The sequence below is a fragment of the Rhamphochromis sp. 'chilingali' genome, assembly GCF_963969265.1.
Source record: "Rhamphochromis sp. 'chilingali' genome assembly, chromosome: 1".
NCBI lineage: Eukaryota > Metazoa > Chordata > Actinopteri > Cichliformes > Cichlidae > Rhamphochromis > Rhamphochromis sp. 'chilingali'.
Window position 1 is genome coordinate 34668841 of NC_137929.1, and position 20596 is coordinate 34689436.

Consider the following 20596-nt stretch of genomic DNA (forward strand, 5'->3'; position numbering starts at 1 on the left):
GCCAAGTTTTACCATGGATACGTCACAAAGGTAGGTTTAAATTTTATTAACTTAAACGGAAAAGAGGGGTCACTGCGTTTGGTGCCGCTAACCTCTATGACCGCGGCCCTTTTAAGGAGTTATAAAACTCTCGGGAGTGATCTTTGACATCAATCTAACTTTTGATAAACAAATTAATGATGTTGTTGGAACGAGCTTCTTTCATCTCCAGTCACCTGCAAAGGGGAAGCTTTTCCTCTGGTTCAGAGACTTTGAGACTGAGCTATCCATGCCTCGATTTCATCTCGATTCGATCAAAGTAACGCTCTGTATTTGGACGTCAGTCTGTCACCGCTTTAGCCAACAGCAGCTGGTCCAAAACGCTGCAGCACGGTCATTAGTTGGCACGTGCTAGTGATACCACGTATTGGCTGTCAGTCAGTTTTAAGATTTCATTAGTAGCTTTTAAGGTCTCTCTAGAGCAGGGAAATCTGCTGAACAAATGCTCCTGTCTCGAGGTCCAGATTAAAACACAGAGGTGACCCTTAATTTGTCATATTTTAATAATAATTGAACATCTTTTGTAGTAGCCAGTTTATTCTAAGTGTGTTTGGAGCATAACGTGCCATCTTCAATATGCACGATGCGACGTGCCGCAGTGTTGCATGACTCATCACTGAAGAATGTGATTAATGGTTTCAAATACTGTTGTTTGGACAGTTTTTGATATGGTCTATTAAACAGCTCTCACATTTATTCGATATCAACGTGTTTCTCTTAGTCTTAGACTAGTTGGTTGGTCCAGTTCACGTTCATCTGACTCAATACCTTAAGTATGTTAACCGGGAAAGGCTGGATTCGTCCATCCTTGCATTACAGTTTCATATTGTGTCATTGTTGTGAAACAGTGATTGTTACCAGTCTGGGCAGGGCCATGCCGGTGACGGAGCAGACCAGCTTGACCGTCTGGCCGTAGTGGATATAACCGTCTCTCACAGTGAACTCCTCTCCTTCTGACTCCTCATCGTCCACTGCAAACACCAAGCACAGGAACAGGCAGTCAATGCTGCAACCAGCTGCCCACACGCACACGCTTTGGTTTATACACTAAAGCCAACATTCAATCTATCAATCAGCCCGTCACGTTCTTTGTCTGCGATGAATCACGTGTGTAATTACTACAACAAAGAACAAAGCTACGACTACAATGAACAGTGAGAGGGTGACATGTAGACAAGGCTGTCAAACTGCATCGCTGTTCTCGTCAATGATCAGAAGCTTGTGTAACAGATATGAAACCTGATGGAGACTCACACAGGTGGATGTAGAAAGCGCCCCACTGTTGGGAGCTGGCGTGAAAGTTGCCACCCTCCACGTGTAGATACCGCGTGCTGACTGTTTGGGAGCGCAGTCGGTTGAACAGTGCCACCTTGGTCCCCGATGCAATGCACACTGTGGGCGGAGACGAAAGCGTGGAGACACGGCCGGTTACATAACGCACCAAAAACAAGTTGCTTTCAGGTCGGCGCGATAACAGAGAGATAAGACGTCTGCCAGCTGGCAGGACGTGTCCTGTGTGTAGCACAGGTGTGCCACATGTGACATAACTGGGTTACTGGACACTCCATTTTCACTACACTGCCCTCTGGTGGTTAGAAATAGTATTGATCGACTAACCGATTAGCTCAAAACACTTTGTTTTTAAAAAAATTACATTAAATCATAAAATTCTGAGCATATTTTAAAAAGTAATGAACAAACTAAGGCTATAAAATATGCAAGAATAAAACAAGTAGAAAAATGAAGTTAGAAGACAAATTCAAATATCATTTACATTTCAGAATATTCAGTGCAAGATGGAAACAATGCAAATTAGCAGTTTAATTTAGGCTTTGATCAAGGTTTTAAGCTTTTTCTCAATATCCTCACAATGGCTGTAAGAAAACCCCCACATGTGCCTTCTTATTGGCTCCCTAAAGAAGAAAAGAAATCAAACCTTATTCACTGTTAAATGTTTTGGTGCAGGAATTGGGGAGACACCCATTGGTGCTTAAATACTATGTCTTCTACGTGCCGCCTCCTCCTGTTTAACGTTCATCCAAGGTTTTAACCTCTGTTCTTGCCTTCACTTCTAGTCTTTTGTATCAAAGCAGTCTTTCTGCTTGGACTCTGGTTGGATTGTGGTTTCATTTACGCTCTTACTTTGTCTAAACACCCCCCCTACACACGCGTGTTAGTAAAGGCATCTTCACTCCAGCTGATCCATACTTTTACAGGGTAAGCGAATCTTAGAAGAGATACAACCAATCCAATGTTTTCCAGCTGCAGTGAGAATCAAAGTACTTTTCCCTGAGCTGCTAATGAAGCTCTGCTGACTCTGTGGTAAATCCAATCAAGTCTTCACAATAAAAGCATCCTGCCCTGAGTGTGAAGCAGCAACAGCGGGACGTTTTCAGTTTACATCGGCAGTAACTTACAACACCGACAGGCCTGAAAACGAACCATAAAATAAACCGCAAAAGTGCCGAGAGCCTCACAGAGAGAGCCACTTTACAAACAGACGTCAGGGTACGAGGCCGGCACGTCCGGGCCGTGGTCTGTACCGAATATCTTGAATGATTTTGCGGCTCGAGCCAACCAGAAGAGAGACCCGTGAAACGCTCTAGCTGGCTATGCAGTAAATCATGTTAAGCGCATGTTAATATGTTTAAGGCTGTTGTCAGGGTTTAAATTTACAGCTCTGGCAGACTGAGCTACACACTGATTTGACATGAAGAGTGAATCTAAAAGGTAAACACTCACAGCGAACCTCTAAACTTATCACAAATGACTCACAGTCAGCATTTTTGAGGGACTGCTTCTTTTTGGAGGGCTTGGAGATGACTTTGATCCTCTTGCTGAGGAAGACGCCGATGTCCGCGCTGTTGCCGTAGAACATCTTGACAGACAACATGAAGTGCTTTCTCTTGTCAGAGTCGGATATGTACAAGGTTTTGGCTGTGCAATAATTCTGAATGAGGAGGCAGAAAAAGAAAGACATAAACAATCAGATTCATTTCTGTTCATGCATATTAAACATATTAAGCACTACAGGAGAAAAACAAGCTCCAAATGTGCTGGAGGCATGTGACAGACTTCCTGTTTCTGTACTGCAGGGTGCCTGGAGGCTATACCGCACGGCTATGGCAGCTTCTGCTGAGTAACTCCATGTTCCTGTGCCAAGGTAAGTGACAGAGTGACAGTATGTGTGTGGGTGGGTGCGTGTTGTACCTTTCCCTCTAAGTTGAGCTGTTGCATTTCTTGGTCGCTGTTGCCGATGCCGATGAAGGCGCAAGGCTGCGACTCCTGGTCGGAGCAGCCGTCTCGCTCCATCTGGTCCTTCTTTTTCTTCCAGCCGCTGCCCATCAGGTACACACAGGGAGGAGGGCAGAAGAACCTGGAACACACGACACACGTGCAGCTATAAACGCCAGCATCTAAATCTTTAGAGGTGATGAAATAAATTTGTTTTTGTGGTGATTTTTTGAGACAGAGATTTGTTGAGAGTTGCCAAAAAACCTGAAGCACCAAAGCTCTTCTTTAAATGTTTCTGCCTTTTACTCTCGTCTCTGTGCAGATGATCCCACACTGCTTCAATAATGTTGAGGTTGAGCTCAGGGGAAGCAAATCCATGTCGGAAGGTGCTTCACTTTGCATTTTTCTACCCATGTATGCTTTTACTGCACTGGCAGTGTGTTTGGGATCACTGTCATGCTGAAAAATGAAGCTGCTGCCAATCAGATGCTTTCCAGATGATTTTACACGGTGGATCAAAATCTGACGGTACTTTTCTCGGTTCATAATTCTAATCTTAACAAGATCTCTGACACCACTGACTGAAATGCAGCCCAGACAATGACACAGCCTCCACTGTGTCTTACAGCTGTAAACACTCAGGTTGTACATCTTTCCTGAACTCTGCACAATATACACGATGACTGGAACCCAAAAAAAAAAAAAAAAAAAAAAAAAGATCCAACCAGATGTGCTGTCACTGAGTTTTAGTCGAGTTCTTGGGTATTCTGGCACACCTCAGCCTTTCATCCCGTTTCCCTTCCTTATGAACGGTTTCTTGACACTTCCACTGAGTCCATGTCTGATGAGGCTTTAATGAAGAGCCACATGCATCTCTCAGGTCCTGTTTCTGGCAATGCTGGATCTCCCCCCCCCATTTCTGAGTCTCATGACTTTCAGATACTGTTCATCTGCTGCAGGTGGTTTTTAGATCTGTTGCTTCTTTTGTCCTGAACTTGTCCAGTTTCCTCAATTTTAACTCTGGCTCGTTCCTTGATTTGGGGGCGTTTTTAGGCTGGAAGGAGTCATAGCTCAATGTTAAGTGGCTTAACAAGCAGATGATAGGTGTAAATATGGGGAAATAAAAGAGAGAAGAGGAGGAATAAGAGAAGGAACAGAAAAGACCTGAATGTGCACTTCCTAATTTGAACCAGAAGAGGGCACTCTTGCACCAAGCTCCAGCTGGAGTCCAACTTGGGTCAACAAGCTGTTGTGTACAGCTACAGTAAAACATCTAAAGGCTGTCACACTTCATTCTGCAGATGTTACCGTGATCGGTCCAGAACCTAAATGATCTGTCAAGAAACGAGAAGCAGCATTTTGAATGAAATCTAACTTTCCTTCCCCCATTTTTAAAAAGGTCCCTCATTTTACTTCTCTTCTCCTTTCAAACGCACGTTACTACTGTGAAAACAAGAACTGCCTTGAAATAACTCGCAAGTTCAGCTTTGTTAAAAGAGAAATCCACTCATTACAGAACGAGCACACACTTCAAATAAATTCATGTGCGTCAGTGTGGAACTGGAAAGCGACCTATTTCGCAACACCAGTGTCTGTCTCTGTGGGTGTTTGTCTACTTTCACCTCCTATAAAAAAAGCTCAGACAGCGAGAGAGGCAGCTTAGAAAGAGGGAGACGGCACATTAACATTCTCAGTGCGTCCACTTTTGGGGTTTTTTTCCTGGGGCGCTCTCTTGTTAAGGCACAAAAAAGGAGGAATTAAGCGGTCTGACGCAAAACATGAACGCAGCCTTTTGCAGGCCAGGAGGATGTTTAAACAAATACCTGCAGCTACATCCGAACACGGCCTTTGGGAGTTGCTTATCACCTGAAAAAGTTCAACCTCAATGCACAAAAGAGCAGCATTAAATATGTGTGACAGATGTGTTTGAATGTTTCTCTTCGCTGTCACTTTAACTGGATGAGATGGCTTAAAAAGTCCTCAGAAGAATTCGTCTCAACCTCTTTTCCTATCTCTCTCCCTCGCTCCGTCTTCTGTTGCGCTCCAACTCTCAGAGGTGTCTGGGAGTTGGCGCGCAACAGCCGATTTACCAAGAGATAGGCCCCGATGAGATCGCAAGCAGCGCTGCACCTTGGCCAAGAAACCGAGTGGTGGTGGTGGTGGGGGGGGGGGGAGGATAGGGGGGGCTCAGGAGAGTTGCAAAATGAGCATGAGGTGTGGAGGAGCGCTATAAAAAAAGCGGTGAGTGCATAGTTACAGGAAGGGCCCGAGGAAGATGAGCTAAGAGGAACAGATCCAAAAAAGGAAAAAAAAAGCATGTGTTACGATGGCGAGCTATCACCCTGCGTTTAACCAGCAGCATCAGGTACGGCATGAAAATGACAACATTAGGTTGTCACACGTGCGCTCGCCCGTGAAAGCTCACACCGAAAGGCTTCACGGTGCTGCGAGACGCCGCCTCCTCCTCTTCCTCTTTTATTCTCGTAGCTCTCAGTCGCAGCTCCTTCTTCTTCCGGCTCTCTGTGGTTTTTAACGTGGCCTCGTGGAAAAGGTCGCCTCTCGCTTCCTTTTTTGACCTCCACAGATATCAGAGGTCAGAGGGGTCAACACAGCCTCTCAGCACAGAGGCACCGTGCTGAGGAATGTGCTTTCGCCAGACCCCTCTTGACTAATGTACACTACCTGTGTTTGCCACAATAGTTGAATATAGATTAGAGGATAGTATAAATGCCTCTGGGCCACAGGTGTCTGCAACCAGTGGGGACGGCTAAAGGGTCAAACAAACAAAAATATCCAAATTTCCTTTAAAAAAAACAAAAAAAACCAAACAAACTAAAATTTAAAAACTTTTTTTTTTTGTTGCTTTTTTTAACTAGATGTTAAACTGTGTCCGTTCTTTGAATTATTGTGATGCAAACAGATAAATAAGTGCTTGTAGCACGTTTATAAATAATCAAACTTCTGAGGAAAAATAAACTGCGTTTACAAGAACTGTCGGCTGATCGCAATCTAAGCAGCATTATCGCCACGGGCTGAAGACGAGAAGCCGCCAGCATCACTAAGGAAGTAAATTTAGCCAGCTGGCTACCAGAGATGGGCAGTAACGTATTAAAAGTAACTGTAATCTGATTACTTTTTCCAAGTATCGCGTAAAGGATTACTTTGAAAAAAAAGGTAATAAGATTGCTGTTACTTTCCCGTAAGCAAACTGCATTACTAAACAATGACTTTGTTTGTGAGAGTGTCTCACGACAATGACATACAAGTGTGCGACATCGAAGTGTGCAGATCAACAATGCATAACATGGAGTGTGGGAGAGAGTACGACCATGCAGCAGGCTGAAAGGTCTATTGCTTTATAACATATTCAGGTTGTGTGTCATGTTTTTTTTTTAAGTAACTTAATCCACTAATTACTATTTTTAAGTAACTTGGCCAACACTGCTGACCACCCAGATCTCACCCACAGGCGTGTGTGGCTGTGCCCAGCGTATTTTTCTCACATCTTTTTGAGACGCGTCTGCAGACAGTGAAGCTGGAAATTTGAAAAGTCTGTTTGTTTGTGTGGTGAGTCGCACAATCTCAGAGTGTTGTTTATGATTTTAAGTTTGTAAGAAGGGGTTAAACATTCAGCAGACTGATGAGCTTTTAAAAAGGGCTGATCAGAGCGATTTACAGTCGTCATTTTCTTCTTTGAAACCAAACAAAACCACCGAGCTGACAACTTAAAAACAGAAACCAATGAGAGACTGGATGATCGCAAATACACTCCATGGTGAAATCCATACAATGGCAGTGATGACAATAATGAGCATTTCTGGTCACGTGAAGGGCTATCCAGCGATCATCAGTTATTTAGTGAGACGTTCTCAAGGAGGCAGACCACTAAAATATTCAAATAAAACAAAAATCCTCCCCCACAAAGTCCTACGCGTCTAAACAACTGCAGACTCCAGGATAAAATGTAGCAGGGGCCGCTAAAGAATCAATTGTGTGATGTGTTACTGTGAGGGTGAAACACTGACCGGCATTAATAGATTTGCTTTAGATTCAAGACCAAAATCTTTTAAGGATTCCCAAAACCTGAAAAAAACATTAGACAAGAAGCTCCCATTTCATACTGAACTCACCTTTTCTCATTGCCATAGGATTTCTGTGCAACTTTTGCGTGTAGGATCATGACAGTTTGGTCTCCTCGCTCCTTCAGGTAATTCCTCATCGCTTCTCTGCAGGAAGAGAAAAAAGAAGAGAGATAAATTAAACCAGCTATGTTCTAATCTGAAAGAGGAAGTGACGTGAGTGCAACTTCACAGAAGACTTAAGAGGAGGCCACCCTCCTTGTGCATACATGCACTTGCAGCGACCTCTGAAAAGCCAGAGCCTCCACAATATGCTTGCAGAGAAGCTGAGCTCTCCCTGGGTCCATCCGAGGTTTAAGGGGGGAGCAAGAAAACACCAGAGCCAAAAAAACAAAATCAGAGCTGAGCTCATCACCAAAGATTCCTCATGTCGTGTCAAAAATGTTGCAAGGGTCGAGCTCCGATTACTTCTGTCAACTCTGCCAAAACTTCTCACCTCCCGCTACACCCTCGCCCCCCCCCCCCCCTTCACAGGCGCGAGCCGAAAACTTGCTCGACTGAGAGGCGCGGAGGTGAAAGATCGGGCTTAGACGCACAATTAAAGCACGTCATGCGCATGGAGAGCAACACACTTTGACCCGATCTCGCTACACGCACAGATGTCAGTGACACCTGACACGCCAGGGGATCCTCACAGGGCTTCCCACTCAAACACGCACACACACGGCTTTTCACTCTAGCACGTTATACTAGGCCGCACACTCGGCTTAGACATGCCCTTTGTTATGATAAGCAAGGGCCCTCCTCAGTGTGTGTGCGGGACACAGGGGCATTCGGGGGAGTGGGCGATACAGAAGAAGAGGAGAAAGCATGATGAGGCAATTATTTTTCTGATTATTTCAGTCTCACTGCAACACTAAAAATCTGTTTTTTTCTAAATTACTGATCGCCAGCAGCTATAAATGAGACTAATAGAGGTACGATCCTGGAATTCCACACAGCCTGACATCACTTAAACACCACATGGAGAAAATGATATCAAGCCGGGGTGGACGGGGGAGTGCGTACGACTCCAGTTCGACTCGGTGGAAAACAGTGGTTTCGTTAAAACGTTGGACTTCTCCCCACGGATGCATTTAGAATGTGATTACGTTATTAAAGGACGTAACCCTTCTCTGGGAAGTGAATCGCTGGTGTCACAAACACACACTCTAATCCCGCCGGGTGGAGTGGAGGGGGACTCCTGTGCTCAAAGCTCTGATTGATTATGGAGAGAAAACACAGTCCAGGCCTGCTGATGTCAGACCCTGCAGGGCACATGTCACACCTCTGATACGGCCTGTGACCTACTGCTCCCACAGGCAGGATGACTCACACACACACACACACACACACACACACACACACACACACACACTCAGGATTAGGGCAGTTACCACTTAGAGCAGGGGTCCCCAATCCCAGTCCACGAGGGCAGGTGTCCTGCGGGTTTTAGATGTGTCCTTGATCCATCACAGCTGATTTACATGGATAAATTACCTTCTCAACATGTCTTGAAGTTCTCCAGAGGCCTGGTAATGAACTAATCATGTGATTCAGGTGTGTTGACCCAGGGTGAGATCTACAACCTGCAGGGACACCGGACCCCTGACTTAGAGGAAGCTTCTAAAAGATGGTTTGCATCTTATGCATGTCCTAAAGACCCTAAATAAAAACATTTAGATCAAGCCAAAAAAAGATAAAGATATACAATTTGGAGCGACAAGTAAAATACATGAACAGTTTCAGTTTGGCAATCATGTGGCCCCCTAACAGCGGGATCTTAGCTTGTCTGCCTAGAGACTGCTCTGCAACAGTCTGCCAAACACCAGTGATGGAAGAAGAGCGTATTCACAGACCAGATGGTGAAAATCTCCGTGCGATTGTGTTGACTGATAGCAGACTGCCACAGTTGGCCGTAGTTTCCAACTACTCAGAGCTGTAGCCTTACTGCTGTAGTCAGTACATTTCAAAAGATACAACTTTTACTCTGAGGATGGACTTTACATTTCTGCAGGTTTTTAGTTTATACTACCGCTCAGTGACTTCATATGCTTACATGTAAACTACAGGCTGCTGTGGCGATCTGCGAGGGACCAACGCAGTCACAACAAGATTTTTGGTGCATTCGCCCCGTTTGTCATTTCACCCAGTGACAGCCAGCAGCCTCCAGGAGCCACTCCCCCACCAATCGGTGACCAGAGGACGCATCGTGTCCAATATGGCAGACACCTCGAGCAAAGTACACATGAGAAACTTCTATAACACAGGAACACAGCCTCTCTAATGGCATCTGACATTAAACTAAACCTATCAGTTTTGCATAACCTTTAAAACATCCAACAGTGTTAGCTTCAAGCACCTAAATAAATCAGAGAACATCTTTAAATGATGCTTTACCCCCATTTTCAGCTGTGTTTTTTTTTAAATCTTGGACTCACTAATGGAGAAGCTTTATATAAGTCACACTTAAAATAATCTATGTTTATCTTTAATAATGGTCTGGGTGCACACCCAGGCAGTTTTATCTGCCATCCCCCTCCTGCTAAACCAGCTTTCTTCTGATTGGCTGCACCTTGCAAACAGAAAACAATAGGTATAGGACCATGTAAGTGACATCATCTCTCACTGATCTCATACGGAGTCATGAGTAGAGAAAACAAAACACAAATCCTTGTCTTTGGGCTTACAAAGATCATCTATGCATGTGCTGACCTCCTTATAAGAGCAGCACGACTATAACGGTCCACTCAGACCATGCATTCGGTGCCATACTTAATGAGATCTTTGGGCTCCGTCACTCATTTTGAAGCTCATGTTGTCAACACTTTGGAATCAGTTCTTGTGCTCCTGACAAAAGGAAATAAAACACCAAATTAAAAAAAAGAAACGTGATATCAGCCAGCCTCAGATTCAGGGTCACGCTCATAAAAAAGGGAAGCAGTTTGATCAAATATTTAAATACAATGGCACGTAGTTACTGCACGACCACAAAATGTAATGCTAGTGTTTGTTAAGTGTCGTGCGACAGCCTTGGCTTGTGGTTGACACCGTTTCAGCGCTCACCAAACCCTTCCAGACCACTGTGGCTGAGTTGGGGAGAGACCATTCCCCATCAAGACACAAATGCTTTGGCACGATCGCGCTTTGACTCACAGCGGCTCTTTATGCATGCCGATTTTCACTTCAGAGCGCCTCCAAACAACCACTGAATAGATAACAAAGATGCACCACATGTGGCAGCAATCATGTGAAACTGAATATCCTATGATCAGATGGAAAAAAGAAAAAAGCAACAACACAAAAGTCCCCAACACTGGGTCCATCGATCCAAACTTGTGCTGTGTAGCCAAGCTTTGTTCAAACCCGCAGAATTTTATATGAAAATCTAGCGGGGAACAAGAGCTTTATAAAGATACCAAATATGTCTCGAAGGATTTCGGGGGAGACGAGTATAAAATGATGCAAAAGACATAAAAAAAGATGACAGATGACTATCACGAGGCAGTGAACCAGAAACATCAGGACTTTACGCGGGAGCTGTGTATCAGAGGGGGAAAACCCTAAAAATGGATTAAAGCAGTATTTGTGCATTTGTTCTCTATATTGCACTGTTACGCTGTGCATTATTATTCAGTCTTCAGTAATGTGTCAACAGGGTTTTTCCTGTCACCCCACCCAAAACGTTTGGGCTTCCCCCCCTGAAGGAATACGGGTGTAATAAAAAAAAATAATTTTTTTCTTCTTACTGAAGCATAAAACAGACAATTCAGTATGATATTTACTGCCTAACATACATTTTGTTCCAAACAGAGGTGCCAGAAATATATATTTTTTCTTTTATACACAAACAGTTATGCCCATGTGTGTATTAATAATAAAGACAATGGAAACGGGACATGCTTCCAAAATCTTTTTCGTGCTAGAAAATGCAGGTGGCAGCAGGAGAGTAACGAGATTCCCGTCTCTTAAATGACTCTTATTCGTACGTCTCGCATCGATATCGACAAAGATGCGGCTTTGATCTAACACATTCACCCTAACACGACAGGGCCGTCTTGAGTAATCATTTGTAGCTTATACAGAGTGAAACACGAGTGCACGCACGCCACACAGACTGAGCGCTGGAGACGGAAGGAGAAGTGAGAGAGACTGTGACCAGAATCAGCTCTACTTCCTGTGCAAGACTAGCACGCAGCAGATGCACGAAATTCCAGTGCAAATCAAAATACGAGTAAGACCAAATTTCAAAACATTACACTGTGTTCATTTGTATTTGAGGGATTAAAAAACAAAACTGGGGGTAAAAATAAATAAATAAATAATAAATCAGCCCTTCATTCATGCAGAGACAGGAAACGAGGGTCACTTCATTTAAACCGAGTACGCCCACATGTAATAAAACCAATAACCACAGATAAGAGTCTACATCACACACTCACACAGAAAAGTAACAGCATCTGAGCTGCAGGTTTAATTTCTGACGAGCTTTATTTAGGTCCAAAAAATGTGCTAAAAGGCAGTCTGTGACAGCGAGTGAAAAGAAGGAGGGAGGTCAGAAATAAAACGTGAGGGGAGGAGATCGGGCAAAAGAAAAATCGGAACATACGAAACAAAAGACGAGACGCTTGAGAGGTGAGACAAAAATGTGCCAGACAGATTTATAAAAAGAGGCATATCTTTAACAGCAGGCGATGTGTGTGTGTGTGTGTGTGTGTGTGTGTGTGTGTGTGTGTGTGTGTGTGTGTGTGTGTGTGTGTGTGTGTGTGTGGGGGAGCGAGAGAGAGAAAGGAGGGGTGAGGTTAAGTCAGGCTACAGATGCAGCAGAGCAGACAGGCATCTGCCCCGTACATCTGCCACAGCGTCTTCAGCCGAGCAGCACTGTCATAGGACCCCCTGTGAACACACTCAAACACACGCACACGAAGAGCAGAGGGGCGGGGCCCCATTAATACACACATGCGCGGTGAAACAGCTCAATTAAGATGATCAGACAGTAATTAGTTTGCACCTTGTGCATCACAAAAGGTAGATTACACACAATTGTAGTGTGGGGCTTTGGGTTAAAGCATTAATAATCAGCCACTTTAGCCTCCTTTTACAAGGCTAGGAGACGTGGCCTTCACACACACACCCCTCACTGTTTGATGTCTGACCTCCGGATGAGCCGTGTAAGCTCACGTGCACACACACACACACACACACACACACACACACACACACACACACACACACACACACACACACACATGGAAAATTGCTGACAACTGTGGGATATTGCTACAGCTTGCACTCATCTCAGCTCTGATCATTTGCTACACGGTAAACAGAGTAAATCCTCCGCTTTGACATTTCTGCATCAACGACAAAACGTGAGAAAATTAAAATACGCAAACAGAATCCGAATTAAAACAGCACTGGTGTCGTTGCTTAAGTAGCGTCACCGATCACTCAGGAGAATATTGCAGTGGTAAATGGTAAATGGCCTGTATTTATATAGCGCTTTTAATAGTCCCTAAGGACCCCAAAGCGCTTTACACGTTCAGTCATCCACCCATTCACACACTGGTGATGGCAAGCTACATTGTAGCCACAGCCACTCTGGGGCGCACTGACAGAGGCGAGGCTGCCGGACACTGGCGCCACCGGGCCCTCTGACTACCACCAGTAGGCTACGGGTGAAGTGTCTTGCCCAAGGACACAACGACCGAGACTGTCCAAGCCGGGGCTCGAACCGGCAACCTTCCGATTACAAGGCGAACTCCCAACTCTTGAGCCACGATCGCCCATATATGATATGGCAGGTGTAATCTGATCCTAAAACATACAATCAAACAGCCAGATCAACCCACTGTGACCAGAGAAGTGAAATAAATAAATACCTGCTTTTTCTTCTAGTTGTAGCTGTGATTAACAGTTTGAAATGGCTCATTTATGCTATTGACAATACAGTTCCTGCAGATATGCTGGTATCAGCATTTATAACTGATGAATGGCAAAAATGTTAGGGAAACTGCTTTTGTTTTTGTGTGTCTGAAAGAAAATAAACATATTGGCCCATATCTTGAATTGTTAAAATCACCAAATATCAAAATCAGTATTGGTTTTAAAGTCCTTTAAGTCAAACTCTACGTGCCCATTAGACTGTAATCCCTTATGACTAATTTCCAAATTTTTATATTAGCAAATTTATACTTTTTAGACTGAATGTGTAAATTGATCCATTTTCTGTTGCTTTGCTTGTTATTTAAAAAAAAACCAAACAAACAGTAAATTAGTTGCCAGTAAACTTGGCAACCCAGCCTGTATTCTCATGTTGAGTCCGTTTGTGTAAATTTGTGCAAGCGGATGTGTCTGAACCCTAGAAGTGTTTGTTCCAGTCGAGTAGCCTCCCTGACAGTGTGAACCTCTAGGACCTGGAGGTTCGGCTGCCATAAAAAGCTCCTGCGGGATGCTGCAAAATTTTAGAGCAGCACCCAAAGAAAACCTGCGGACGCGAAGACTCTACGGCAGATTGACAGGCCAACAAAGACCATAACCATAGTCACATGAACTAAACGAGCTCTGTTGTGCCTTTCGGCTGTTTGTTAAAGAGTGTTTTGTGTCGGTCATATTTCTGGCCATCAAAAACCATCAGACGAATCGAAGGGCCAGTGCGAGCCAGCGGACTGGCAGCACATGAATAAAGAGGGGGACACATCAAAAGGTGCAGGGGCCCCTTTTTCCAAACCCACGCTCGGCTGTTCCAAGCAACACGCAACCCCCTCATTTTCCCCGCTGAGTGCCACGCGCAAAAGCCGAGTGACACACACACACACACACACACACACACACACACTTTGTTATTCAGAACAGCAAACACCAATAAGCAAACAAGTGCGTGCGCGCACACACACAATCCCTAAAAAGCAACCCACATCATCCATCAACGGTCTGGATTCACCCAAATGTTACTCCAAGTAACTTGGAGCAAACTTAAGAAGAACTCAATAATCAAAAACTTGCAGTACGGCTCGTCAAAAAAGCTACACACAGTAAGACGAGTACAGCGCAGAGAGCGCACATTCGGACCGTGAGGCCTCAGAAAGGGTTATTTATTGCTTCTCTAGCATGTTTCTCCACAAACAACGGCAAAAATAGCACGGTTCATTTCAACACACGCACATTAAAACAGTCCCAAAGGAGGCGAGTCTGCAGAGATCTAAGTAATGAGCGATCAATAGCAGAACAAAAATGAGGTAATACAGCAAAGCTGGGGTCAACAGAAAGCAGCTGTGCAGGACTCCACAGTAAAGCTGCACATGTCGTACGCTATTGTATCAACAACAACATTGCAGCGGTTGTTATAGACGCATTTCTCCGCTTCTGGAAATCACAGCCTGAAATGAGCTCCTCGCTGCCTCAACAGATTTTATGTGGCAAACCTGCTGGTGAATATAAAATTATTAAAACGCTTGTAAAAATTAGGCGTGGAAATCGTAGTTAAAAACAAAAAAGTTCCTGTTAAAGAAAAAAGCGAGGTATTTATTATTCACATGGTGTCAGTTGGGGATGTGCCGGTGGACAATGTCGAGAATCGTTCATGTTAATAGTGACAGTTTGTCAACTAAGGAGGTTTTTTAACTAACATCCCCACCGATGCATCAAGTTGACACTGTCACATGATGAGTTTCATTTTAAACTGTTTCTGCAACGCCACAGTTACACATGTGCCCTCAATGTACAAAACAGACGGGTATGGGCGTGCACCAGCGCGTGTACAAAGTTCATGCTTGGACTTCTGCACGCTTTGAAGGTAATGTGCGTGTGTCGTGTGTGTGTGTGGGTGTAGTGGCTACACGGACCAATCATAATCATGATCTAACAAGAGAAAACAGGCTAAAGAAAGAAAAGAAAAAAAACTGGATAAATAAGCAGAACTAACAGTCTAAGTAAAAAAGAAAAGAGAAATAAATCACTTAATAACTTTAGAGCCTTGCAGCTGATATCCACCCACTAATGTAATCACCCAACACTAGGTTTGGGTGAAGTGATTTGAAGTAGCTTTAAGCTTATGTTTTTAAGAAAAAAGGGGAGGGGCGTGGAGTTAAACGACAGGGTGGGAAAAAAAACTGTGTAGTTTTTGATGTTTTTTATTGCAAAGGTTTCTTTTTTATTGGTAATCCCAGAGTGGTATTAGTAAGCCACATATTAGGGTTACTTCAGAGGGTCTCTATACTTTCATTCTTTTGAGAATGTGTCCAAAATAGTAATAATCAAAACAAAATCAAATCTAGAAAACAAAAACAAAAAAAGGTAGCAAATACCTTGGGGAGGGGCGGGTCCGTAGAATAGGTGTTCACAAGAACACAACGGCATACATAAACAAAGGAACACACAAAACCCAGCACTATGACAAGAAAACAAGCTCTAAAGGGACCACGAGTGCGTGTGCACACTCACCTTGTTAGGCGCTGTGGCTGAGGGCGCTCCCCGAACTTCCTGCAAAGACACAAAGTGAGAAGAAAACATGAGTGGGTTGGTTATCAACCACGAACACACGCACAGTAAACAGTGCATGGCAAAAAACCCCAAAAAAACAGCACATGTACAAACGCACATAAAAAGCAGCGTGGCCTTGGCAGCGTGTAATGGCAGCGTGTTCAAACAGAGTCTGTGCCAAACGTCGCGCCGCTTGTTTGCCGTGAAAACACGACTTAAAGCGAATGAATTTTGTTCAAACTAATTGCCGTCGTGTTGAGACACGTTGAACATCAATGGGAAAAAAACCCCACTGGGTTCAGATCAGCTAATCGGTATATTTAGTATTACTACTGAATTTCAGAAACTCAAGTTCAGCAGCTGAACAAACGACGGTTCTTCAATAGCCGACGCACTCAAACAGGTGTGAAGGGTTTGAGATTACAGAGATTTTAAATGGTGCTCAGAGAAAGCCTAACCATATTTATCTGTGTGACTATAAGCTATAATCTTAAAACAACACATTAATTTAGCCTTGCTATCAATAGGATCTTCACAACACACACCCCAAAGACAAAAAAAACAAAAACAAAAGAAAAAAAACCCAACACACACACACACACACACACACACACACACACACACACACACACACACACACACACACACACACACACACACACACACACACACACACACACACACACACACACACACACAAAAGCAGATTTCTGGCTTTGTGTTTGCAAATCTAAATTGTAAAACCTGAACAAGAACATTGACTTGATGAATTTTTTGGCAGTGCCTCCAATGCACTGGTGCTGAAGGCATATTGCAGCGATTTAAAAATTACAAACCACGGGGACAGAAATTCTCATTTTTAAATACTGGTACTGCAGCAATTTAATTACTTCATTGGTATTTCTGAATTAACAGCAAAAGCGTGAATTTCAACAAGAAAACTGATCTTTTTAATTTCTCCTGTGAATGCAAATTATTCTAAAGTATTCAGAGTGTGCATAAATACAGATCGAAAAGCATTTTAGCTGAACCCACTGACATTCTGCCTGCAATTTTGTAAAGAAAGACCGCTCCGTGGCACGGCACTCCTCAGGTTAAAAAGGTCTCCGTTATACTGACGGTTCAATGATTCTTCAGGGAAACGATACAAATAAGCAGAGAAGGTAAACGTACTTAGTTAATGTGAGTCAGCCGAGGACCATAATGAAACAAGAGCTGGACTGACTCGTTTGGTTGATTGATTGATGATTTCCCCTCCCTCCATGTATGGAGTCATTACTCTATTACACACCAACTCAAAACATCCGTAATAAGAAAAGAGAAACAGAACAAACATGGAGGAAGTGCTTAACCCTCTGATTTAAAAGCATGAAAGAATATCAAACCTCTACTACAACTGCTACATCTACCTTTGTCTGACAGTGAGCAAAACTCAGTTCAGTCCTTTGTTATTAAAATGTTTTTGTGCTCCACATTTACATTATCCTGTCCTGTTGCAGGTTCTATGTGGATAAACTCTGAAAGCAGAGCAGGGCCTGCTGTGGGTAGCAGCCGTGTAAGACGCTGTGGTTGCAGTTCAGTCAGCAGGTCCTCTGATAAAATAACAGGAGAAGCAAATAAATGGCGCTTTGAGGACCCAGCAGGGGCTGGTTGGTAGGCAGCAGCTAAACTCGCTAATTAAAACGCATACAGTTCATCATAAATAAACTAAGGGCACAGTCCAAGCTTTTAAGGTGTGTGTGCCTAAAACAATGTCCATTAACAGAAGACAGCATGGTGACCAGAGAAGGAAGAATTTGTGAATTGTATATTTATTCTCGAGCCGAGGTGATTTTGCAAACATTCGTCATGATACAAAAGCCTGAATTTAACTCAAACTGTTGGGTGAATCATGACTGGGATGGATAGATCGTTTATTCTACCCAAACGGAACAAAGTGACGTGAGTTTGTGCTGAGAGGGCTGCTCTGCACAGTTTAAACCCAAACGCAACAAAAGAAGAAGATTGCAGGATCAGTCAGGTAACCATTTTTCGCCCTCGGCTTAAGGTTCATGACCCGACTTTAAAGTCCTCAAATTTCCGTGACTATGAAGACGTCACACGCTACCAATCACTAAAGTTTCTGCCCCAAATGTTGAAAGCTGACTTGAAGTCAAATTCAGTGTGCTGGAAAACTGATGAATCAATATACTGTCACTGAGTCATACTCAAACTCTTAGTAACAGATGTAGCAAGGAAACTACCGCAAACAACCACATGTACGACGATGGGGTGTAAAGTTACAACATATCTCAGCTGAGTGTGACGGTTTTATGGTCAACTTATTTCTTTTATGCTTGTAAAGCAACACGTCGAGCCTTTTACACGCAATACAGAGAAACTGTTTCACTATTCTCCTCAGGACTGAAAAAAAGAAACAAATCTGCAAGGAACAAAATCTCTTTAGGGTAATAAGTCACTGCTAACCAATGAAAACATGTAAAAAAGGGGAACAAATGATGTGGTTTTGTGACAGGCTGTATCTGAAGACACAATTTAAAAAGACTTCTTTGCCAAGTTGTAGACACAACACTGGTTTGTCTGTCGAGTTCGGTGCGCTTCTCTAATTAAACTCTGATTAAACAGGTCAGAGTTAAGTATGTTAACATTACACTACTGGTTGGAATTAGTCAGCTATAAGGACTGGACTGAAAAAGCAGCCAAGATCCAAAGAAAAGCTTTGACAGATGTAGAGAAAGCCTAGGGGTATCGCTCAAAAACATGCTTTAGAAAAAAGGAAGGAAAGGGAAAAGGAAAAAAAGGGGCCCAAGACTTTTGCACAGTACGGTAGAAACAGTCGGCATGGATACGTGTGCTTGATTGCACCTACACCTTACAACCTCAGTGGGAGCACAAAGAAAAGCCATTTGTCTGAGACTGACCATTACGACTCGGATCCTGTGTACTCGGGTTGGATGAAGCCTCTAAACGATCGTAATAAGGGTTTGGATGTGAAGCAGCGTGAAATCGTCAAAATTACAAGCGCTAAATCAAAAAATAGTGGGTGGCAAAAAAATAAAGTAAAAAAATACAATTAAGTAAGAATCCAACATTCAGACCACCTTCTGTTTTACAAGAGCGGGTGTCGGTGGTCAGGAAATTACACTTTTTTTGTTTTCTTCCACACAAAAGGCTCCAATATTCTCTGAACAGTTTCTCAAATGAAAAACGCTGCACACTCTTTATAATGTGTGGCTTAATTACCAGCGAATCAAGTGATCTCAACGGAGGCCGGTTAGCTCGACAGTTATACTGTAATAGAGCGGTTTGGAAGCATCAGAGTTTTGTGCACAGCTCGGTGAAATAAGAGCTTGAAAACAGTGTCGGTTTTCTATTTATTGACTCAAGGCTGAAGTTTTATTTAAATTTAAACCCCAAGAATCAGAATCTGCAAAATAAATTTCACACAGACCAAGGACCCATCGTTAAAATATCCCATTTTGTCGGACATTAACCCAAAAAGAAAGAATCGGTTCACCGTCACACACGAGAATGAGTCTGAAAGGCAAATGGTTGGTCAAACCTTCAAACATACACATACCTGCTATCACAAAACTGGCTGGGTTTAAGGGCTTATGTCTGCAGATCTACATATTAAGTTATTAAAAGGTGGTTATATAAAAGTGCCCAGTGCCTCTACGAAGAAATTTATTTATTTATTTATTTATTTTAAAGTTGATTAGGATTTTCATTCTCGTGTAGGATGTGGTAGCTTTGCATGCTGCCTGTAAGTATGTCACTACATCGTAGATAGCATCAGTAAACACAGAGATACTGTGTCACTCAACTGGTTAGGGGTTTTAGCATGCAAACCTTGGGCGCAACTTTTAGAAAAGTAGTCTTGATGCCACAAAAAGATGGATAAAAATAGCACGAAAAAACAAAACAAAAAAAAGGCAAGGGGAAGAGGGGATGAAGGCCAGGAGAACGGGAGAGAAACTGAAAGCATGATCTGTGCCAGAGACAGACGGAGCGAGTGGAGGTGGAATAATTATAAAGGAGGGCAATCAATAAGGTTCCCACAGTGAAACACTGATGCCTCAACAAGCTAATGGATTCCAGACGGCTCTCTGTTCTCTCCCCCTGCTTCCAAACCTCACCCGAACCACTGAAAGCAGGGACCGAGCGAGGAAGGAACAATACGGGGAAAGTGTAGGGGAGATTACAGGAGAGGCGAGCAACACCGAGAGGATGGTGCATAGAGGAAACAGGGTGAGGAGATCAAATTTAAGGATTTAGAGGTGGATGGAAGAAGAAAATAAAGACTGCTTCCTTTCTTTTCTATGTCTGCACTTAGTTTTTTTGTGTGTGTGTATTGAATTCACTACTATCAAATGAAAGTAAAGCCTGCAAAATTGATTATAGACAGAATTTACAATACGCACTGATCTCTAATCTCGCACATTCTGATTCTTCATTGGGGTTATATGCAAACATTGCGGATGGCAAGACTGATTTTACTGCAAAGTAGAGCACAGAGATCAAGGCGGTCAACTGTTAAAGAGTTAGCAAGTTCTGTGAAAAACCACAGTCCACATTTCCATTCACCTCCACAGACTCGAGACACAAAACACCAACAAGAAAAGACCTAGCACAGGAAACCACAAAAGGTAGAGCTGCAATGGCAAAAGAAAGGCATGCTGACTGTTGCAGCTGCAGTTTTCGGGTAGGCTTGCCTACAGTCA

The 20596-nt window shown here is 43.3% G+C and overlaps 1 protein-coding gene across 1 annotated transcript in view; it reads right to left on the bottom strand.

The window, feature by feature from the left end:
- rbpjb (recombination signal binding protein for immunoglobulin kappa J region b) overlaps nucleotides 1-20596 on the bottom strand; it is a 52289-nt gene that overhangs the window by 6355 nt on the left and 25338 nt on the right. The window contains exons 2-7 of the mRNA XM_080880877.1: nucleotides 15834-15872; nucleotides 7404-7499; nucleotides 3250-3415; nucleotides 2815-2989; nucleotides 1294-1431; nucleotides 898-1010 (exon numbers count right to left, since the gene is read on the bottom strand). Of these exons, the coding sequence (XP_080737003.1) occupies nucleotides 898-1010; nucleotides 1294-1431; nucleotides 2815-2989; nucleotides 3250-3415; nucleotides 7404-7499; nucleotides 15834-15872 (727 nt within the window). The remainder of the gene's footprint in view (nucleotides 1-897; nucleotides 1011-1293; nucleotides 1432-2814; nucleotides 2990-3249; nucleotides 3416-7403; nucleotides 7500-15833; nucleotides 15873-20596) is intronic.